The 17517-nt window shown below is 40.1% G+C and overlaps 1 protein-coding gene across 3 annotated transcripts in view; it reads right to left on the bottom strand.

The window, feature by feature from the left end:
• Positions 1–17517, bottom strand: part of EIF5B (eukaryotic translation initiation factor 5B) — a 74379-nt gene that overhangs the window by 6116 nt on the left and 50746 nt on the right. For all 3 annotated transcript variants that reach the window (XM_040267680.1, XM_040267682.1, XM_040267681.1), the window contains exons 11-21: positions 16596–16703; positions 16301–16411; positions 13804–13871; positions 13104–13245; positions 4711–4842; positions 4090–4272; positions 3789–3950; positions 3149–3280; positions 1602–1733; positions 1422–1498; positions 1141–1305 (exon numbers count right to left, since the gene is read on the bottom strand). In XM_040267680.1, coding sequence (XP_040123614.1) covers positions 1141–1305; positions 1422–1498; positions 1602–1733; positions 3149–3280; positions 3789–3950; positions 4090–4272; positions 4711–4842; positions 13104–13245; positions 13804–13871; positions 16301–16411; positions 16596–16703 — 1412 coding nt within the window. The remainder of the gene's footprint in view (positions 1–1140; positions 1306–1421; positions 1499–1601; positions 1734–3148; positions 3281–3788; positions 3951–4089; positions 4273–4710; positions 4843–13103; positions 13246–13803; positions 13872–16300; positions 16412–16595; positions 16704–17517) is intronic.

Raw genomic sequence — 17517 nt, 5'->3', positions numbered from 1 at the left:
TGCCCGCAGTAGTAGACATAATGGTCATCTGAGTTAAATTCACCCATTCCAGTCCATTTTAGTTCACTGATTCCTAGAATGCTGACGTTCACTCTTGCCATCTCGTTTGACCACTTCCAATTTGCCTTGATTCATGGACCTGACATTCCAGGTTCCTATGCAACATTGCTCTTTACAGCATCGGACCTTGCTTCTATCACCAGTCACATCCACAGCTGGGTATTGTTTTTGCTTTGGCTCCATCCCTTCATTCTTTCTGGAGTTATTTCTTCACTGATCTCCAGTAGCATATTGGGCACCTACTGACCTGGGGAGTCCTTCTTTCAGTATCTTATCATTTTGCCTTTTCATACTGTTCATGGGGTTTTCAAGGCAAGAATACTGAAGTGGTTCGCCATTCCCTTCTCCAGTGGACCACATTCTGTCAGACCTCTCCACCATGACCCGCCCATCTTGGGTTGCCCCAGGGGCATGGCTTAGTTTCACTGAGTTAGACAAGCCTGTGGTACTAGTGTGATTAGATTGACTAGTTTTCTGTGAGTATGGTTTCAGTGTGTCTGCCCTCTGATGCCCTCTTGCAACACCTACCATCCAGACCAGGGCTCTTCTCACCTCCCACCCTCGCCCCAGGCATTTGGGCCACGCCCTCCATTCTCAGATCAGCTGCCTCCCCAGCCACACTGTCAACCTCAGCTAGCCTCCCTGAGGCCTTTCCCTGCTTTACCCAGGGTCTCCCAGCTTCTCCCCGTCTTCTCTGCTCGTCCTACCCCTGAGCTCCAAGAGAAGGGACCTGCCAGGGTCGCCCCTGGAGTGTTGCTGGAAGAGGTGGGGCTCCTTACACAGGGCCCTTCACTTTCTAATTCCCCAACTCACGCTGGTCCATGCGAGCCCAGATGAGGACTCCCAGCAAGATGCATCCCCAACCCATTAATGCAACCTAGGTCTGCCGACTGGAAAATAAAATACTAAACAGAAACGTTACAGAGAGCGTGGGTTTGCACACTGCGCTCAGGTGGGCCTGATCTGTGGCAACATGTCACTGCGGGACGTCAAGTGCCGTGCTTCTGTTGCACACACGCTTGTCTGCACATCACCAGCTGTGTTAGCACAGATCCAAAGTAGGTAAAATTACCAACTTACTTAAATTCTTCTTGTTTCTGTTTCTTGTAGTCTTGTCTGTATTTTGTAAAGGCATCAAATAAATGATAAATAATTTCTGCACTAAAAATTCTAACTCCTAAACTATCAGCCATTTCTTGGGCATCCCGTTCAATTCTCACATCGAAGGCCAAAATCACTGCATACCTGAAAGGTTAAAACACATCAAGGATTACTGGATGAAATATAGACCATGTCTTAACAGTCCTACTCAATCAAAGAGGCAGCATGCAAGCCTTCAGCGCAGAGGAGAAATGACTTACTGAGGGTCGTGCTCCAGCATCACCGAAGCCTTCATGACATCTTTTTTGTGGACAGGCCCAATGTTGATCCCTGCATACTGTAAAAGGGGTTTCCCAGTTCAGATGCCTGCGCCAGGTGACAGGACAGCCCCCCAGACAGCACCCTCCACTGAGTCCTGGGGAGTCGGCCCCATGACTTACGGGCACTTCTGATGTCTTCAGAAATTCAAGGAGAGCTTCCAGAGATCCCAGGGTCGAGGCCTGGACATAGACGCCTTTCTCTTCTAATTTGATTGCATTCAGTGTCTGCTTTAACTCATGGATCAGCTCATCCTTGAGAAGAAATGACACTTGACAAGGTTATAAATACACCACTATCTCAGCAGCCTAGAATTAAACCGTTTCTCTTTTTGATTACATGTTCATCTGAAAATATGAATCCAAGGCTGAGTACGGGCAAGGCATGGTAAACTTGTGCAGGAAGGGAAGAAGAGACGTGGGTGCAGATCTGAGCTGTGCCCACCTCACTTGAGTTAGGCTGACTAATGCTGGAACATGTGAGGCCTCTGTGCCACCTGGCAGAGTAGATATAAAGCAGATGGATGAAAGGAATGATATAATAAATAATCTTCTGAGAGATAAAAGTCCTGATGTAATGTGGTACAGGAGTCCTAAGCCCAGCAGGTTTGATGGTCAAACCACCTCATCTCAACAGTCCTTTAGTTTATCACTGTTCCTTACAAGGTAGAGAGATTTTGATCAGAGGTCAGTAAAACCACCCTGTCGTTGCCATGAAAGACACACAAGTCCACGGCCTCCTGAAGACTGGCTAGAGGGGCGGCCTGCCCTCACTGGCAGACTCCCTGAGCAGTGACTGGGTGCTGCCTCCAGAGCAGTGGCCCCAGCACACGAGAGCCCCGTGCTGGCAACAGCAGTGTTTTCTCTTCGCAAGAGAATAAACAGTCATTTGTGAAGCTCCGCTGGGCTCGTGTGTGCCACCTGCTCCTGAAGACAGGCAGACAGGCTTTACAATGACCTCTAGAACCCAGTACGAGATTCGTTCATTCTGTCTGTACGACTGGGTTAAAGCGGCTCAGTCATGTCTAATCTTTGCGACCCCATGGACTGTAGCCTGCCAGCCTCCTCTGTCGATGGAATTCTCCAGGCCAGAATAGTGGAGTCGGTTGTCATTCCCTTCTCTAGGGGATCTTCCCAACCCAGGGACTGAACCCAGGTCTCCTGCACTGCAGGTGGATTCTTTACCATTTGAGCCACCAGGGAAGCCCAGTCTATATAACTGAGTATCTTAAAGAAACAAATCACGAATGGAGAACTTCTAGCTTCTGGTTCTTTTTTTTTGGATGTGGACCATTTTTTAAATCTGTACTGAATTTGTTACAACACTGTTTCTGGTTTATGTCTGGTTTTTTGGCCATGAGGCATGTGGGACCTTAGTCCCCCAACCAGGGATTGAACCTGCAGCAAAGTCTTCACCATTGGACCACCAGGAAAGTCCCTGGTTCATTTTTTAAATAAAATGTTCTAACTTTAATGTATATAAATGATCATCTATGCCAATTTGTGGTTATACAAACGGAAGTAATTCTAAACCATCAACCATTTGTTCAGGGCCCCAGATAAGTCTCCACGAAGACAAAGGTGCTGTTTTATTCTTCACTCCCAGCCGTACCCGCCTCACACAAGACACAACACAAAACATCACTGGAGGAAGAAATAAATGAACTTACTTTAAGAACTGGGATTTCATCTTCTTTATAAGCCACGAGGAGGGGTAAACCAGCCAATGTTTTTTCCAGGTCCTTTCCAAGAATCTTTACCCCCTGAGCTGCTTCTACCTCTTTATGCTTCTCATACTGGTTCTACAGAGATCAAAACAGTTGTTACTCCATTTACGTTAAAGGTGGCTAGCAGGGGACAAGGATGATAGATGATACTGTCATGACTCTGGGACAGGAAGAGTTCTCTAAAGTACATGCAAAAAGCAATAAATACAAATCAAAGACTGATAAATTCAACATTAAAGCTAAGTAACTTTGATTCCCAAGATACCACAGAATGAGTGAATAAATGAGTCACAGCAGAAGATGCCACAATACACACACGGTTACTGCTAGTAACTAGACAGCTGTGTGGAGCCAAAACAGTGTGCTTTTGAGTTTTATGAGGAACTCTGCTGGTAAGTAAGAAATTTCTCAAATCTCTAATAGAAGGTCCTTTCTGTATGAAGACATGTGGAATTAAACCAGTGAGGGGTGCGTGTGTGTATTAAAGCAGGTGGCTCTCAAAGGGAGGAACAGCCCCAGCAGAACTTCTCAACATGGTGCAAGCAAGAAGTCCTGTGTGCCGATGCTCACCACCCTGACTCACCTTCACCCTTAACTCCTTCATAGGGGGAGGTAACAGGAGGCCTCGGATCTGCGTGACGATAGGCCCTTCTACTCCTGGAACAATAATCGTGTCTCCTTCCTTCAGACGCCCGTTGATCAGTATTACATCAATAGTCGTGCCCATTCCCGGGAGAGCCTTAACCTAAGACACAGTGTTGCAAAGGGGGTGAAACACAGGCTCCAATGAACCACACTGATTGAACTGAGAGCAATCCATGGCCCCACCTGAAAACCCTGGGATGGGGGGTACAGGGTGGATTAAACTGAATAGCTGGCATTACCTCCATCACCTGGGCTCTCAGCTCCTCACACTGGGCAAGCCTCTTACTCAACATGGTCTGAGTCAACTCGACAAGAAGGCAGATCAGACTTCCCATTCCATCGCCAGTGTGTGCAGAGGTAGGTACCAAGGACACAAAAGTGCGGGGATCCTTATTCTCATAAAACAAAGCTGCATTCAGCCCCTAGAGACATAAAAAGCAAAGTGACTGGTACAGGCCAAGCTGGGGAGGAAGGCCTCCAGAACAGAAACCACTAGCTGGAGGCTGGATGAACAACGGCTCTTCATTCAGAAAACGCCTCACCAGCACCGACACCACATGCACCCCGGAGGTAGTGATCACAGTACAGAAAAGCAGTTCCCTTCCATGTCAGCTTGGTGTTTAACATTTGTTTAAGTGTTAAAAATTCAGACTGCAAAGAGAGGTCTTTGAAGTAAAGAATTTGAAAGGAGAATGGAGAAGAGAAAAGAATGAAAAATGCTAAATGCCATTCATAGGGAAACAGAACCAGCACCAATCAAAGTACTGGCTTGATAATAAAGACAAGGCAAAAGAAAGAGTCTCCTATGATGTGGTCTCTTGTAAAGAAGGGAAGCTTTCTGACCTGGGAAGCTTTCTGACCTGCTGTGCAAACTCCACGATGATCGCCTTGGCCCGCTCCTCGAATTCATCTCTGGTGTTCTTCTTCTGCTTCTTCAGAGTAGCGGCCACGTCAGAGTCAGGGCTCTTTTTCCAATCATACAACCTATCAATCTAGAAACGTTCTTTATGTAAGAAACATCTCTAAAGCACTCACAAAGCTCAGCAAGTTAATAACTAAAGTTAATGTAAAAGCTCCAGGAAATCCAAATGTGTATCACACGCATGTGGAAGAGTGTGTACTACTCAGACATTTCATAGAACCCAAAGTCCCGATCATATGCTTAGCTGCATCCCCTTTTAATTAGAAACTAAAGTTCCACACTGCCCACTGGCTTCCAACCAGTTCATGAGAGGCTGCCATTTATTCCAAAATATCCTAGGAACATTAACATATGCTGGAATTCCAAAATGGTTAAATAGCTGACAGAAAAAAGGATTAATTACAGCCAAGTACCATCACCAGGAAAATGACATATGAAAAATACAGAAGACAATAATTATTTCCTATCTCAGAGAACACCCCATCATTAACTGTTTTATTGCTCAAACTAGGGTTGAATCTGTTTAATAATCTATTTTCTCTCACTTTTCAAGAGTGATAGATGGGTATAAAGAGGAAGATTATTTAATAGTAAAAACAAAAAAATCATAATATGTTGGCTCAGTCTAGGGTGATAACACAAAGTAGCAGACCAATCTGAATGCTATCAAGAAGGAAAATCAGTAGAAACAGACCCAGAAATGACAACGATGAAATATGATTAGCATCACCTCTGAGCCACCAGGGAAGCCCCCCAGTTAGCATCCACGGGCCTTAAAACAATTGTTATAAATACACAATTGTTATATATATAAATTTATATAAATGACTTTAAAGAAAAAGCATGTAACTCGTAGAGCTAAAAAGTGTATATATACATGTATAAAATCTGAACTAAAAAAAAAAATCACTGATTGAACTGAAGCAGATGACACAATGCCAAAGATCAGCAAATAAGATAAAGCAAATACAAACTACCCCAACTGAGGCATGTAGGAAAAAATCATGTGGAAAACGAAAACTTCTGTAACTTCTATAAAACAATATTAATAGAAGTAACTCAGGGCCTAGAAAAGCTCTAGAATTCTATCAAATACTTAAAGAAGAATAAGAAAAGAGAGCAGAAAAATAACTGCACAAATAATAACCAAGAATTTTCTAAGGATAAAAGCAGGATAAATATAAAGAAAACTACTATATAATCTCACTGACAAAATTCTTAAAGAAAAAGTCTTTTTAAAAGCAATCCAAAAAATCCCACATTACATACTGTTGAACAAAGAATGAGTAGAGATAAAAGCCAGAAAGTGAAGACAATGAAGGAAAAAAGAATTTTTTAACTTAGAATTCTGTATCAATAAAACTATTTAGAAAATATTTTTACCTGTGATAATAAAAACACAGTATGTCTAAGCAATGTTTTTAATAGTGCTAAGCATACCTTTAAATGCTTGTGTTAGAAAAGAAAAAAAATATCTGAAAGCTTCCATTTTAAGAAACCAGAAAAAGAACAATGAATACAAATGTAAGTAGAAAGAAAAAAAAACAGATAAAAATTACCCTTGAAATCAATGAAATACAAAAGAGACAAACAGTACAGAGTATCAATAAAACCAAAAGCTGGTTCCTTGAAAGACACAGATTTCTATACTAACAAAAGGGAAGTAAAAAATAAATTAACTCAGCTTACTTAAACTCCATGCTGATGTGGCTTTACTAATGAATCCTATCAAATACCTAAAGAATAATATTTCTACACAAACCCTTTCAGAAAACAGAGGAGGAAATACTTCTCATCTTATAAGGTCATTATTCTGAAAACCAGACAACAGATACTAAAAGAAAACTAAACACCCAAATCACTCATGGATAGACACAAAAATCTTCCCAAATAAAAAAGCTCATCAAATCCAGCAAAACATAAAAAATATACTATGACCAAATGGGTGTTGTTCCAGTAATGAAAAGTTGGTTTAATGTTTTTAAAAGGTAATGGTAAAGAACAAATGGTGCTGGACCAACTAGATGTCCACAGGCAAAACACTGAAGAGACACACAAATCTTATACCCTTCACAAAAAAATTAACTCAGAAGGGATCATCTAAATGTAAAACACCTAACTCTAAAACTCTTTAAACAGGAGAAAACCCAGATGACCTTGGCCTTGGTGATGACTAGATACAACACCAAAGGCATGATCCGTGAAAACCAGAACTGATAAACTAGACTTAATTAAATTAAAAACTTTTGTTCTGTGAAACAGAGTCAAGAGAGTGAGACAACAAAGCACAGACTAGAAGAGAATATTGGCAAGATAACATGTGGATGAAGGAACAATATCTAAAATATACAAATAACTTTTAAAATTCAACAGTAAGTAAACAAAGAATCCGATGTTTAAAATGGGCCAAGATGCTTAACAAACACTTCACCAAAAAAGATATACAGATGGCAAACAGGTACATGAAAAGATGTCATCTTATGTCACCAGCGAAATACGAATCAAAACAAGATACTACTACACACCTACTGGGCTTCCCTGGTGGCTCAGCTGTAAAGAATGCGCCTGCAGTGCAGGGGAACCCAGTTTGATTCCTGGGTCAGGAAGGTCTCCTGGAGAAGGGCATGGCAACCCACTCCAGTATTCATGGGGTTCCCTGGTGGCTCAGACACTAATGAATCTGCCTGCAGTGCAGGAGACCTGGCTTTGATCCCTGGGTTGGGACGATCCCTTGGAGGAGGGCATGGCAACCCACTCCAGTCTTCTTGCCTGAGAATCCCATGGACAGAGGAGCCTAGTGGGCTACAGTCCATGGGGTCACAAAGACTTGGACACGACTAAGCACAGCACACACGCATCAAAACAGCCAAATTTCAAAACACAACACCAAATGGTGGTGAGGATGAGGAGCAATGGGAATTCTCCTTCACTACTGGTGGAAATACAATACGCTACAGATACTATGGAAGACAGTTAGGCAGCTTCCTACAAAAACTAAACACAATGACCAAGCAGCCCAGCCATCATGCTCCACTGTTATTTACCCAGGAGTTGAAAACTTACACGCACACAAAATGTCTACAGCAGCTTTATTCACAATTATCAAAACTGAGATGTCCTTTGGCGGGTAAATGTATAAATAAACTATGGGTCATCTAGACAACGGGGTATCATTCAGTGCTAAAAGAAAAGAACTATCAAGCCACGGAAAAAAGACATGGAAGAAACTTTTAACACATTACTAATGGAGAGAAGATAATCTGAAAAGACTACATACATACTACAGAGTTCCAACTATATGACTACTCCGGAAAGGATAAAACTAGGAAGACAGTAAGATCAGTGGTTGACAGTGAGTAGGAGGAAGGGGGATGAACAGGTGGAGCACAGAGGATATTTAGGGCAGTGAAAACCATGTGTGATTCTATACTGGTGGATACATGACACATCTGTGCAAACCCAGAGCAGGTGCCACACCAAGAGCAAATTTTAAGGTAAACTATGGACTCTGACGGAGAAGGCAACGGCACCCCACTCTAGTACTCTTGCCTGGAAAATCCCATGGACGGAGGAGCCTGGTGGGCTGCCGTCCATGGGGTCGCTAAGAGTCGGACACGACTGCACGACTTCACTTTCACTTTTCACTTTCATGCATTGGAGAAGGAAATGGCAACCCACTCCCGTGTTCCTGCCTGGAGAATCCCAGGATTGGGGGAGCCTGGTGGGCTGCCGTCTGTGGGGTTGCAGAGTCAGACACGGCTGAAGCGGCAGCAGCATGGACTCTGAGTGTGTCAGTGTAGGTTCATCAGTTACAACAAAGGTAGCACTTACCGGGGCGGGGGGGGTATGTTGATCATGGGAACAACTGTGGGAAAAGTTATGCATGTGTGGGGGCAGGGAGTGTATCAGAAATCTCTACTTTCCCCTCAATTTTGCTGTGAAAGTTAAAACTGTTCTAAAAAATTGACTTAATTTAAAAAATAGTAATAAACTTCTCACATCCTCAAAAAACACGGATGAATTCACAGAAGCATAATGTTAAATGTAAAAAGCCAGACACAAAAAAGTATATTTTGTCAAATTTGACTTACATGAAATTCAAGAACAAGCAAAACTAATCCATGGACACAGAATTTGGAACAGTGATTGCTATAAGGGGTTGGGAATTGAATAGAATGAAGCATGCTAGTACTTTTGAGGTGATGGAAAGTTTTATGGCTTAATTTGGGCTATTTAACAAGGATGTGGGCTTCCTTGGTGGCTCAGCAGTAGAGAAACCCCCTGCCAATGCAAGAGACCTGGGTTCAATCCCTGGGTTGGGAAGATCCCTGGAGAAGGGAATGGCCATCCACTCTAGTACTCTTGCCTGGAGAATCCCATGGACAGAGGAGCCTGGTGGGCTACAGTCCACGGGGTTGCAAAGAGTTGGACAAAACTTAGTGACTAGAAAAAAATAGACAGGGATCTATGAATACATTTATCAAAACTCAGTTTCACACTGTATATAAATTTTACCTCAATCCTCCCTGGTGGCTCAATGAAGAAACCTCCTGCAATACAAGAGATGGGAGTTTGCTCCCTGGGTTGGAAAGATCCCCTGGAGAAGGGAATGGCAACCCATTCCAGTATTCTTGCCTGAGAAATTCCATGGACAGAGGAGCCTGGCGGGCTATAGTCCATGGTCTTGAAAAGGTGGGACACAACTGATCGACTAACACTTTAAAAATAAGGAAAAAGCAAATTTATAGTAAGAATAAAAATATTTATACCACAGCTTTTCCACTTGATAATAATGAACCTATTTGAACCTTACTCTGATCAAACACTAGTCTTAAGACCTGACATATTTTATTGCCACTAATTCTTACAAAAATTTAATAATGCTCTATTTTGCAGGCAAAAAAGAGGCTTATTAAGGCCCGTTTTTGTAAGTCTGAAGTGGCAAAGCCAGGATAGGAACCCAGGATTCAAATCCAAGGACACCAAGGTCTTAACCACTGTCCCACTCTGCTGCTAACTCAGAGTTCTCAGGATGCTGCTTCTCCAGAAACAACAAAACTCATTCAGTTGACTAAGGTGGTTGCCTACAGGAGAAGAGCAGGCTGAGGTCCTGTTAAGATTGTCAGTTTTTCTAGGAAAGTTTTTCTAGGAGTAAGGAGCAAATAGAGATTTCCAGGACACAACAAGAGCACAGTGTGGCAGGGTCACTGTGCTTGCTTCATTCAGATTTGCCCACCACTGGCCAAACCACGTTCTGGTGAGAAGTCAAAAGCATGGGCTTGTAACTGTCTGGGAGAAAACTCCTAAGGGAGGACCTGTCTGCATTTGAACAAAGCAACATTCGAATGACCTTAATAAATTAAGGAAATTGGATTAAACACAGTTAAACTCCTAGAAGGAAAAATATTAACAAAATGAAGTGGAAAGAAATGGTCTACCAGGTGTGCACATTGTACAGTAAAAGACATGGAAACCATTATAGGTTCAAACTGAACTGAGCAACCCACAAAACAGTCTTTCTCCAAAATTAACACAGGAGTTGGAATATATGGTAAGGGTTGAGTATGCAGTAGGCACTCAGTAAATTCTTATTGTTACTATTTAACAGGATTTATAACTTAGAAAAGATAGAAAACAACTCCATCTTACAACTGGTACTGATCAGAGCTTAATGAGAATCGTCATCTCTCTTCTAAAAAAAGTGATGAACTTAGAAAGAATTCAGTTTTCCAAGGTCACCTAGTGAAGCCGGGACTGTGAAGAAGGCTTAGTGGTCAGTCTGCTCCAGCTCTGTCCAAACCCAGAGAGAATACCACCACCAAGAGTGAACTAAGAATTCTGAGTGATAATGATGCATCAATGGAGGCTCATCAGTTGTAACAAAGGTACCTCTTCCTGCAGGATGTCAATAATGGGGGAGGCTTTGTATGTATGAATCTCAAAGTGCTCTAAAAACAATAAAGTTTTAATAACAAGAAGTAAGTCAAGCCCCCCAGTCCCCACATCCACAGGAATTCTCACCGTTACTGAATAAAGGAAAAAAGCCACATGAGCATATCAAGAGACGGAGAACAGGCATCTGACAAAAATCAACACCCATCTCAAAACAAACAGAAAGCAATACTAAGCAACCTAGGAATAGAAGGGGCGTCCTCAGCTTAATAAAGAGCATTCACACCTGACAGCGTACTGAACGGTAAAGGATGGAGAACTCTCCCTACAATGGAGAAGAAAGGAGAGGCAAGGATGCCTGTCACCACTGTTATTCAGCACTATTCTACAAGATCCAGTTAGTGCCGTACAGAAGAAAAACTTTATAAAGGGTACAGATAAGGGGAAAAGTGTATCATCAGCAGACTACATCATCATGTATTGATTTGACCAAAAAGTTCATCTGGGTTTTCCCTAAACCTGGAAAACCTAAATGAACTTTTTGGCAAACTACAGAAAATTTGACATGAACTACAAAAGAAGCCCCTAGGCCTAATCTAGTGAATTTAAAAGGTCACAGGATAAAGGTCAATATATAAAAATCAACTGTATTTTAATTTAAAATTGATTAGAAATCCAAAATTTTAACAGCTATTTACATCAAAAGCATGAAATATTACACCAAAAGCATGAAAAATTTAAACAGCTATTTACACCAAAAGCATGAAATATTAGGAAAATTTAGTAAGATATGACCAACACACGGACAATAAAAAACTATAGCATACTGTCAAGAGAAAGTGAATGTAGAGAAAGACACCATGCTCCCTGACTGGAAGACTCAACTTTGTTAAAATATCCATTCTCCCAGAATTTATCTACAAACACAACCCCAATTAAAATCCCAGAAGTTTTTTTGCAGAAAATAACAAGCTGATTCTAAACTTTATAAGGAAATTCAAGGACCCTGAAATAACCAAAACAAATTTGAGAAATAAAAAGTTGAGAACTTAACCACCATCTGCTTTCATGACATCACTATGAAACTACAATCAAGACAGGGAAGCAGTGGTGTAAGGATGGACACAGAGGTCAGTGGGAGAGAAGAGAAATACTAAGAACAAACACATGTACATGGTCATTTTTAACAAAGATTGCAAAGTTAATTCAATGGGGGAAGAATAACCTCAGAAGGGGTTTTTGAGGTGGACATACGTTTTGAAAAAAGTGAACTTTGGATTCTACTTTATACCATGCAAAATTAAAATCACAGATCTAAATGCTAAGTATCTAGCAACACTGGAAAAAAATTTTCATGAACTTGGGGTGGGAAAAGGTTACTTGTATAGAATACAAACAACAAATTATAAAAAAACTTCTCATAAATAAATTTTGCTAAAATTACAAATTTCTCTTCAAAAAATATCATTAAAAAAAAGAAAAACTAAGTCTGACTCTAAGAATATATCTGCAACACACACCACTGACAAAGGACTTCTTTCAACAATATGAAGACTCTTAAAACTGAGTTAGACAACAATCCAATAAAAAACGAGCAAAGGATCTTGAATAGATACTTGAGAAATCAAGTAAGTATACAAAAAGATTTTTGATCCCATTAGTCATCATGAAAATGCAGATGGAAATGGTACACTTTGGCACTACACACTTTAGTGGCAGCAGGCAGGGGTGAAGTGTTGGCAGGAATGTGCAGAAATGAACTCTTCCTAATTGCTGGTTGAAAAATGTAAAATGGTACCATTTCTTTGGGAAAATGTGTCATTTTCTCATAAGGCTGAATATATACATACCTACCATATGACCCAGCAATTTTATTCCTAAATATTTACTACAAGTAAAGGAAAATGAATGTCTACACAAAGACTTGTGTAAAAATGTTCACAGCTGCTTCGTTAACAACCTAAAACTATAATCAATCCAAGAATCCTTCAACAGATACATGGATGAAGTATGGTGAAGACATATTAGCCAGATAATGAAATCTTACTGAACAATAAAAAGAACAATCTATGACCTATGTAGCAACATGGATAAAGAGGTCACACACTGTGTAGTTCCATTAATATGAAACTATAAAACAGACAAAACTAGTCTATGATGGCAGAAAGAAGGCTGGTATTTAGGGGGGTAGAAGGGGCACACTGACTTAAAAGAACACAAGGGGGAAAAAAACAAAAAGAACATGAGGGAACATTCTGGGAATACGGACATTAAGTCTATATTCTAAATGATGGTGGCTGTATGTATGTGTGATTTTGTCCACATACACTGAACTGTACACTTAACATGAGTGTATTTTCTTATATGAAAGTTATGTTATTTTAACCATAAAAAAATAAGCACATTTTCACGACTTAATTTTTCAGAAGAGGAGCTTACCTTATTGAGGGCAACAATGAAGGGACATTTTTTAGATTTCAAAAGGTTGATAGATTCAATTGTCTGGGGCTCCAAACCATGCATAATATCAACAACTAAAATGGCAATGTCACAAAGAGAGCTTCCTCTGTTTCTCAGATTACTGTTGGAAAAGGACACATAAATAGGAATCTTGAAAATAAATACTTTTACTCAAAGAAACTTAAAATTTTCATTTCTTTGTAAAACCTACACAAAAAGAACAAAATGAAGTACATGCGTTAAATACAAGTGGCATTAGCCCTTAACTTGCCAAATGCGTTATCTGACAGTGAACTGGCATCAGCCGCAATGACTTAGTTAAAGAAATTCCTCCATTATTTCTTCCAGTTTTACTGACCAAGTTTTTTGCACTAAGGAACATGGTCAAGAGGCAACACAATAAAACTCCACCTGTAACAGTTTCATAGGAGATAGACCAGGCATGTATTAGGATTTGCTCTTTCAAAGTGGAAAAGACTTCTCTCTACAAAAAACAAGTCCCCAAATAAAGTCCTACTAACAAGTCAGTGAGGCACAGGTGAGGGCTGGTAGTTACAGGGACCACAGATATCAAAATGGTATACAAAGATTAGTGACTAGTCAGAAGTCCTCACTCACTGAACGCTGAGACTTTTGGTTTCAAGCAGTGTACCTGCAGAGAGACACAAATCCCTCTTACCTGAAAGACTCATGCCCCGGAGTGTCAATGATCAGCATTCCTGGAATCCGGACGTTCTCTCGATCAAACTAGAGAAAGCAGGAAAAGTGGAGAGCTGACTTAACAAAGAACCAAAACAACAAAACTGTCTTTACAAGACAATTATTCTGCCAGGAAAACTTCGAAATAACAGCACTTCCTTTTACAAATGAACTGCTTTAAAATAGTGAGTCAACCAGCAAAGCACAACAGTTAACATTTTCATTAATATTAAAAGGAGTTCGGCAGAAAAAAAATGAAATGAGAAAAATTCCCCTTGTTAAGTAACTATGATGTAGTCTAAAACTGAACAGATTACTCGTAAGGGACAAATGACAGAGGATCTGAGAGTGATTATCTATAAAAAGCTGACACAGAAGAGGCTCTCAGTGTTTGGAAAAGTTATCTGGTCAAATTTTAAAGCAATTCTAAACTCTGAAAAATACCCCAAAGTATGTTTTAAAAGAAAATTAACATATTAAAATATTAAAGAATTAAGCTCATACCCTGCTTTATTCAAATGTGATTATAAAGACTTGGTTTTCTGGACAAACGTCCATGAACGAATGGAAACAGCATTACATCTGAGTATCCATCCATTGGAAGGACTGATGCTGAAGCTGAAGCTCCAACGTTTTGGCTACCTAATGTGAAGAACTGACTCATTAGAAAAGACCTTGATGCTGAGAAAGATTAAAGGCAGGAGGAGAAGGGGACAACAGAGGATGAGATGGTTGGATGATATCACCAACTTGATGGCCATGAGTTTGAGCAAGCTCCAGGAGTTGGTGATGGACAGCGAAGCCTGGCGTGATACAATCCATGGGGTCTCAAACAGTCGGACATGACTAGGTGACTGAACCGAACTGAGATATGGACATCCTCTTTTAACCTGAACAGTAGCACTGGCCAACAAATCTCTCTCATGCATACACACACAGAACTTTTTTCACTTTGCTTATCTATACTTTTGTCCATCTTGAAATTCGATTTTCCAAAATCTTATCTAGTGATCTAGGTCAAAATGATTCAAATGCAAAACATTTCAATATTGTATTCTGGTGGTCTTAAATAAAAATCTGCCATAATTACTTTCAGTTCACTGTCTGGAATACAAACAATAAAAACCACCAGAATCAAATTTAACTTACAAATTCAGAAAACTGCAATTCAAGAAAACTATCGTAAAATAAAGATTTTAAACTACATACTAAAATGGAACACCATATAACTAGAAAATTAACCCAGGACAACCAATACCAAGATGCAAAAGACCACATTGCTTCTAAGAGGATGAAACCCAGCTTGTATTAAAACTCGAAAGGTGAAGGTTTATGTGAGAAGAAACTGGAACAACAGTCAATACACTTTAGGAGACAAAAAGTGAACCAAGGATTTACATGCAGCCAACTGATTTTCCAGGATGAAAGCCACAAAATAAAGCTTCAATGTTCAAAGAACTCAAGGAATATTACTCCCATTACTCCTTTAGGAATCTACCAGAAAACAAGCTTCATAAAACAACTTCCAACAAACAAAACAAAAACTGGAGTGACACGCTCACAGAGCCTTTCTAAACACAGAGCTGAGACTGAAAAGAGACACCAGCATGTGGCAATATGCTGTGTGTCACATCAGAGTGCATGGATGTCACCAAAGACAAGCAAGACTGCCTGAACAGTATCAGAACACTCCAGAGCCAATCGCTCCTGGAAAGATGGAGCTATCTCGGCATAGTAAAAATTGAAATGGATTAAAACATAGTATAAATAGGTTGAAATCCATGAATTTATAATAATATAAAACCAAACCACTCTTTGTTTGAAAAGCTGGTGCATAAAGGTGAAGGATCAGGCCTTTCTCCCGCATCCCATCACTCTGAGAAAAACAGTAGATGAGGACTCTGCAGAAGTAATCAGATAACGGGATCAGAACATCAACATTTAGAGATGACTTTAAAAGCTAATCCTGGGTGGAAGAGGAGACTCGGACTGAAAAGGGACACAAGGCTTCTGAAGAAACTGGCAAGGTTCTACCCAGAAGCCGAGTAACACAAACGGTGTTTGATTCACTAAGCTTTACATTAATCTTATGTGATTTTCTCTCGTGTTATATTTAACATAAATAAAACCTGAGTATTTCCAAAGTTGAGAAATGAGATAAAATAAAATCAGAAGAGTTGGGGAGGAAACAGAATGTTTAAACATGGGGATCCATGATAAAAGTTTTAAAACAAGGAAATGGCATACTTGTAACACAGAAAAGCAACTGCCTCTTGGAGCAAGAGGGAAGGAAGACTCCTACAATATTTAATGCTTTATGTCTTTAAAAGAGAGATCTGAAGGGCAACGTGGCATTTGTTATTTATGAACGGTGAGGGTATGGGTCTGTGATACTATTCTGTTCTTTTTTCTATATGTAATATAATTTATAACAATTTTTGTCAGAGATTAAGACACACGAAATACAGGGCACTTACATTTTTAATCATCTTAGTTTGTTCATTAATAGCTTCAAGAGGGACATTGGTGGCACCAATTTGCTGCGTGATACCACCTGCTTCACCATCTTGTACATGTGTGTGACGGAGCTGGGATGAGAGAGCAGATTCTAAGTCAAATTTCAAAATGCGTAAAGAAGCAAAAGCAGTAAGAAAACAACAGCTTACTTATCATAAACAGAACTTCCCATGTGTGCTACAGTTTCTATTAGCTTTTCATAAGGTATCATTCACTTATTCAAAGAGTTATATATCAATGCACACATTTTCTTACCTTATCCAGAATTTTTGTCTTCCCTGTATCCACATGTCCAAGTACACAAATAACAGGAGCTCTCAGCTTCTCTGTATTTACATTTTTACTGTGTTCAAGTCGCCGTTTCTAGGAACAACAACAAAAAAAACCACACACACAAAATTAAATATTTCAAACCTTCACTACCATTTTCCTTTAAATTAGTCTGCCTTCGCAAGAGAATGCCACAATCTGCATACAAGCTGTTTGCTGATTTAACTACATGTAACTGCATTTTACAATGTGAACTTTACAACCTTTGAGCAAGGAGACACCTGTTTAGATTTCAGAGCAGCACTGCTAATATGGATTAGAATGATGTAAAATATTTGCTCTAACTTTCTGAACACTTTTGTACATGGTTAATTTAACGGAGTATAATGAATATTTTGTTCACACTTACTATATAGTAAAACCTCTAACTTATGTTGTTTTTCTGTTGTCTAGTTGCTAAGTCATGTCCAACTCTTTATGACCCCATGGACTGTAGCCCACCAGGCTCCTCTGTCCATGGGATTTCCCATGCAGGAATACTGGAGTGGATAGCCATTTCCTTCTCCAAGGGATCTTCCCAAACCAGAAATCGAACCTATGTCTCCTGCAGTGCAGGTGGATTCTTTACTGCTGACCCACCAGCGAAGCCCTGTGGGGGGGAAGTTTATATAAAAAGAAGTATACTCTAGCATTCAAAAAAATTTCACTTCAAATTGTTAAAAATTTTAAAGCAATATATTTCAAAACTGTATCCAGTGTACAAATGTATACAGCTACTGCAAACTTCAGCCTAAGACACCCAGATGACACTTCCCACCTTCCTAAGGTAAATCTAAGCAAGAGAAAGCCTTTTGAACCACAATGTGTTTACTGAAGCATTTACTTCTAAATACGTCAGTTTCTGAGA

The sequence above is a fragment of the Oryx dammah genome, unplaced genomic scaffold, assembly GCF_014754425.2.
Source record: "Oryx dammah isolate SB20612 unplaced genomic scaffold, SCBI_Odam_1.1 HiC_scaffold_25, whole genome shotgun sequence".
Lineage (NCBI taxonomy): Eukaryota > Metazoa > Chordata > Mammalia > Artiodactyla > Bovidae > Oryx > Oryx dammah.
Note: the sequence above shows the minus strand (reverse complement) of the source record. Positions and strands in the feature narration are given on the sequence as shown.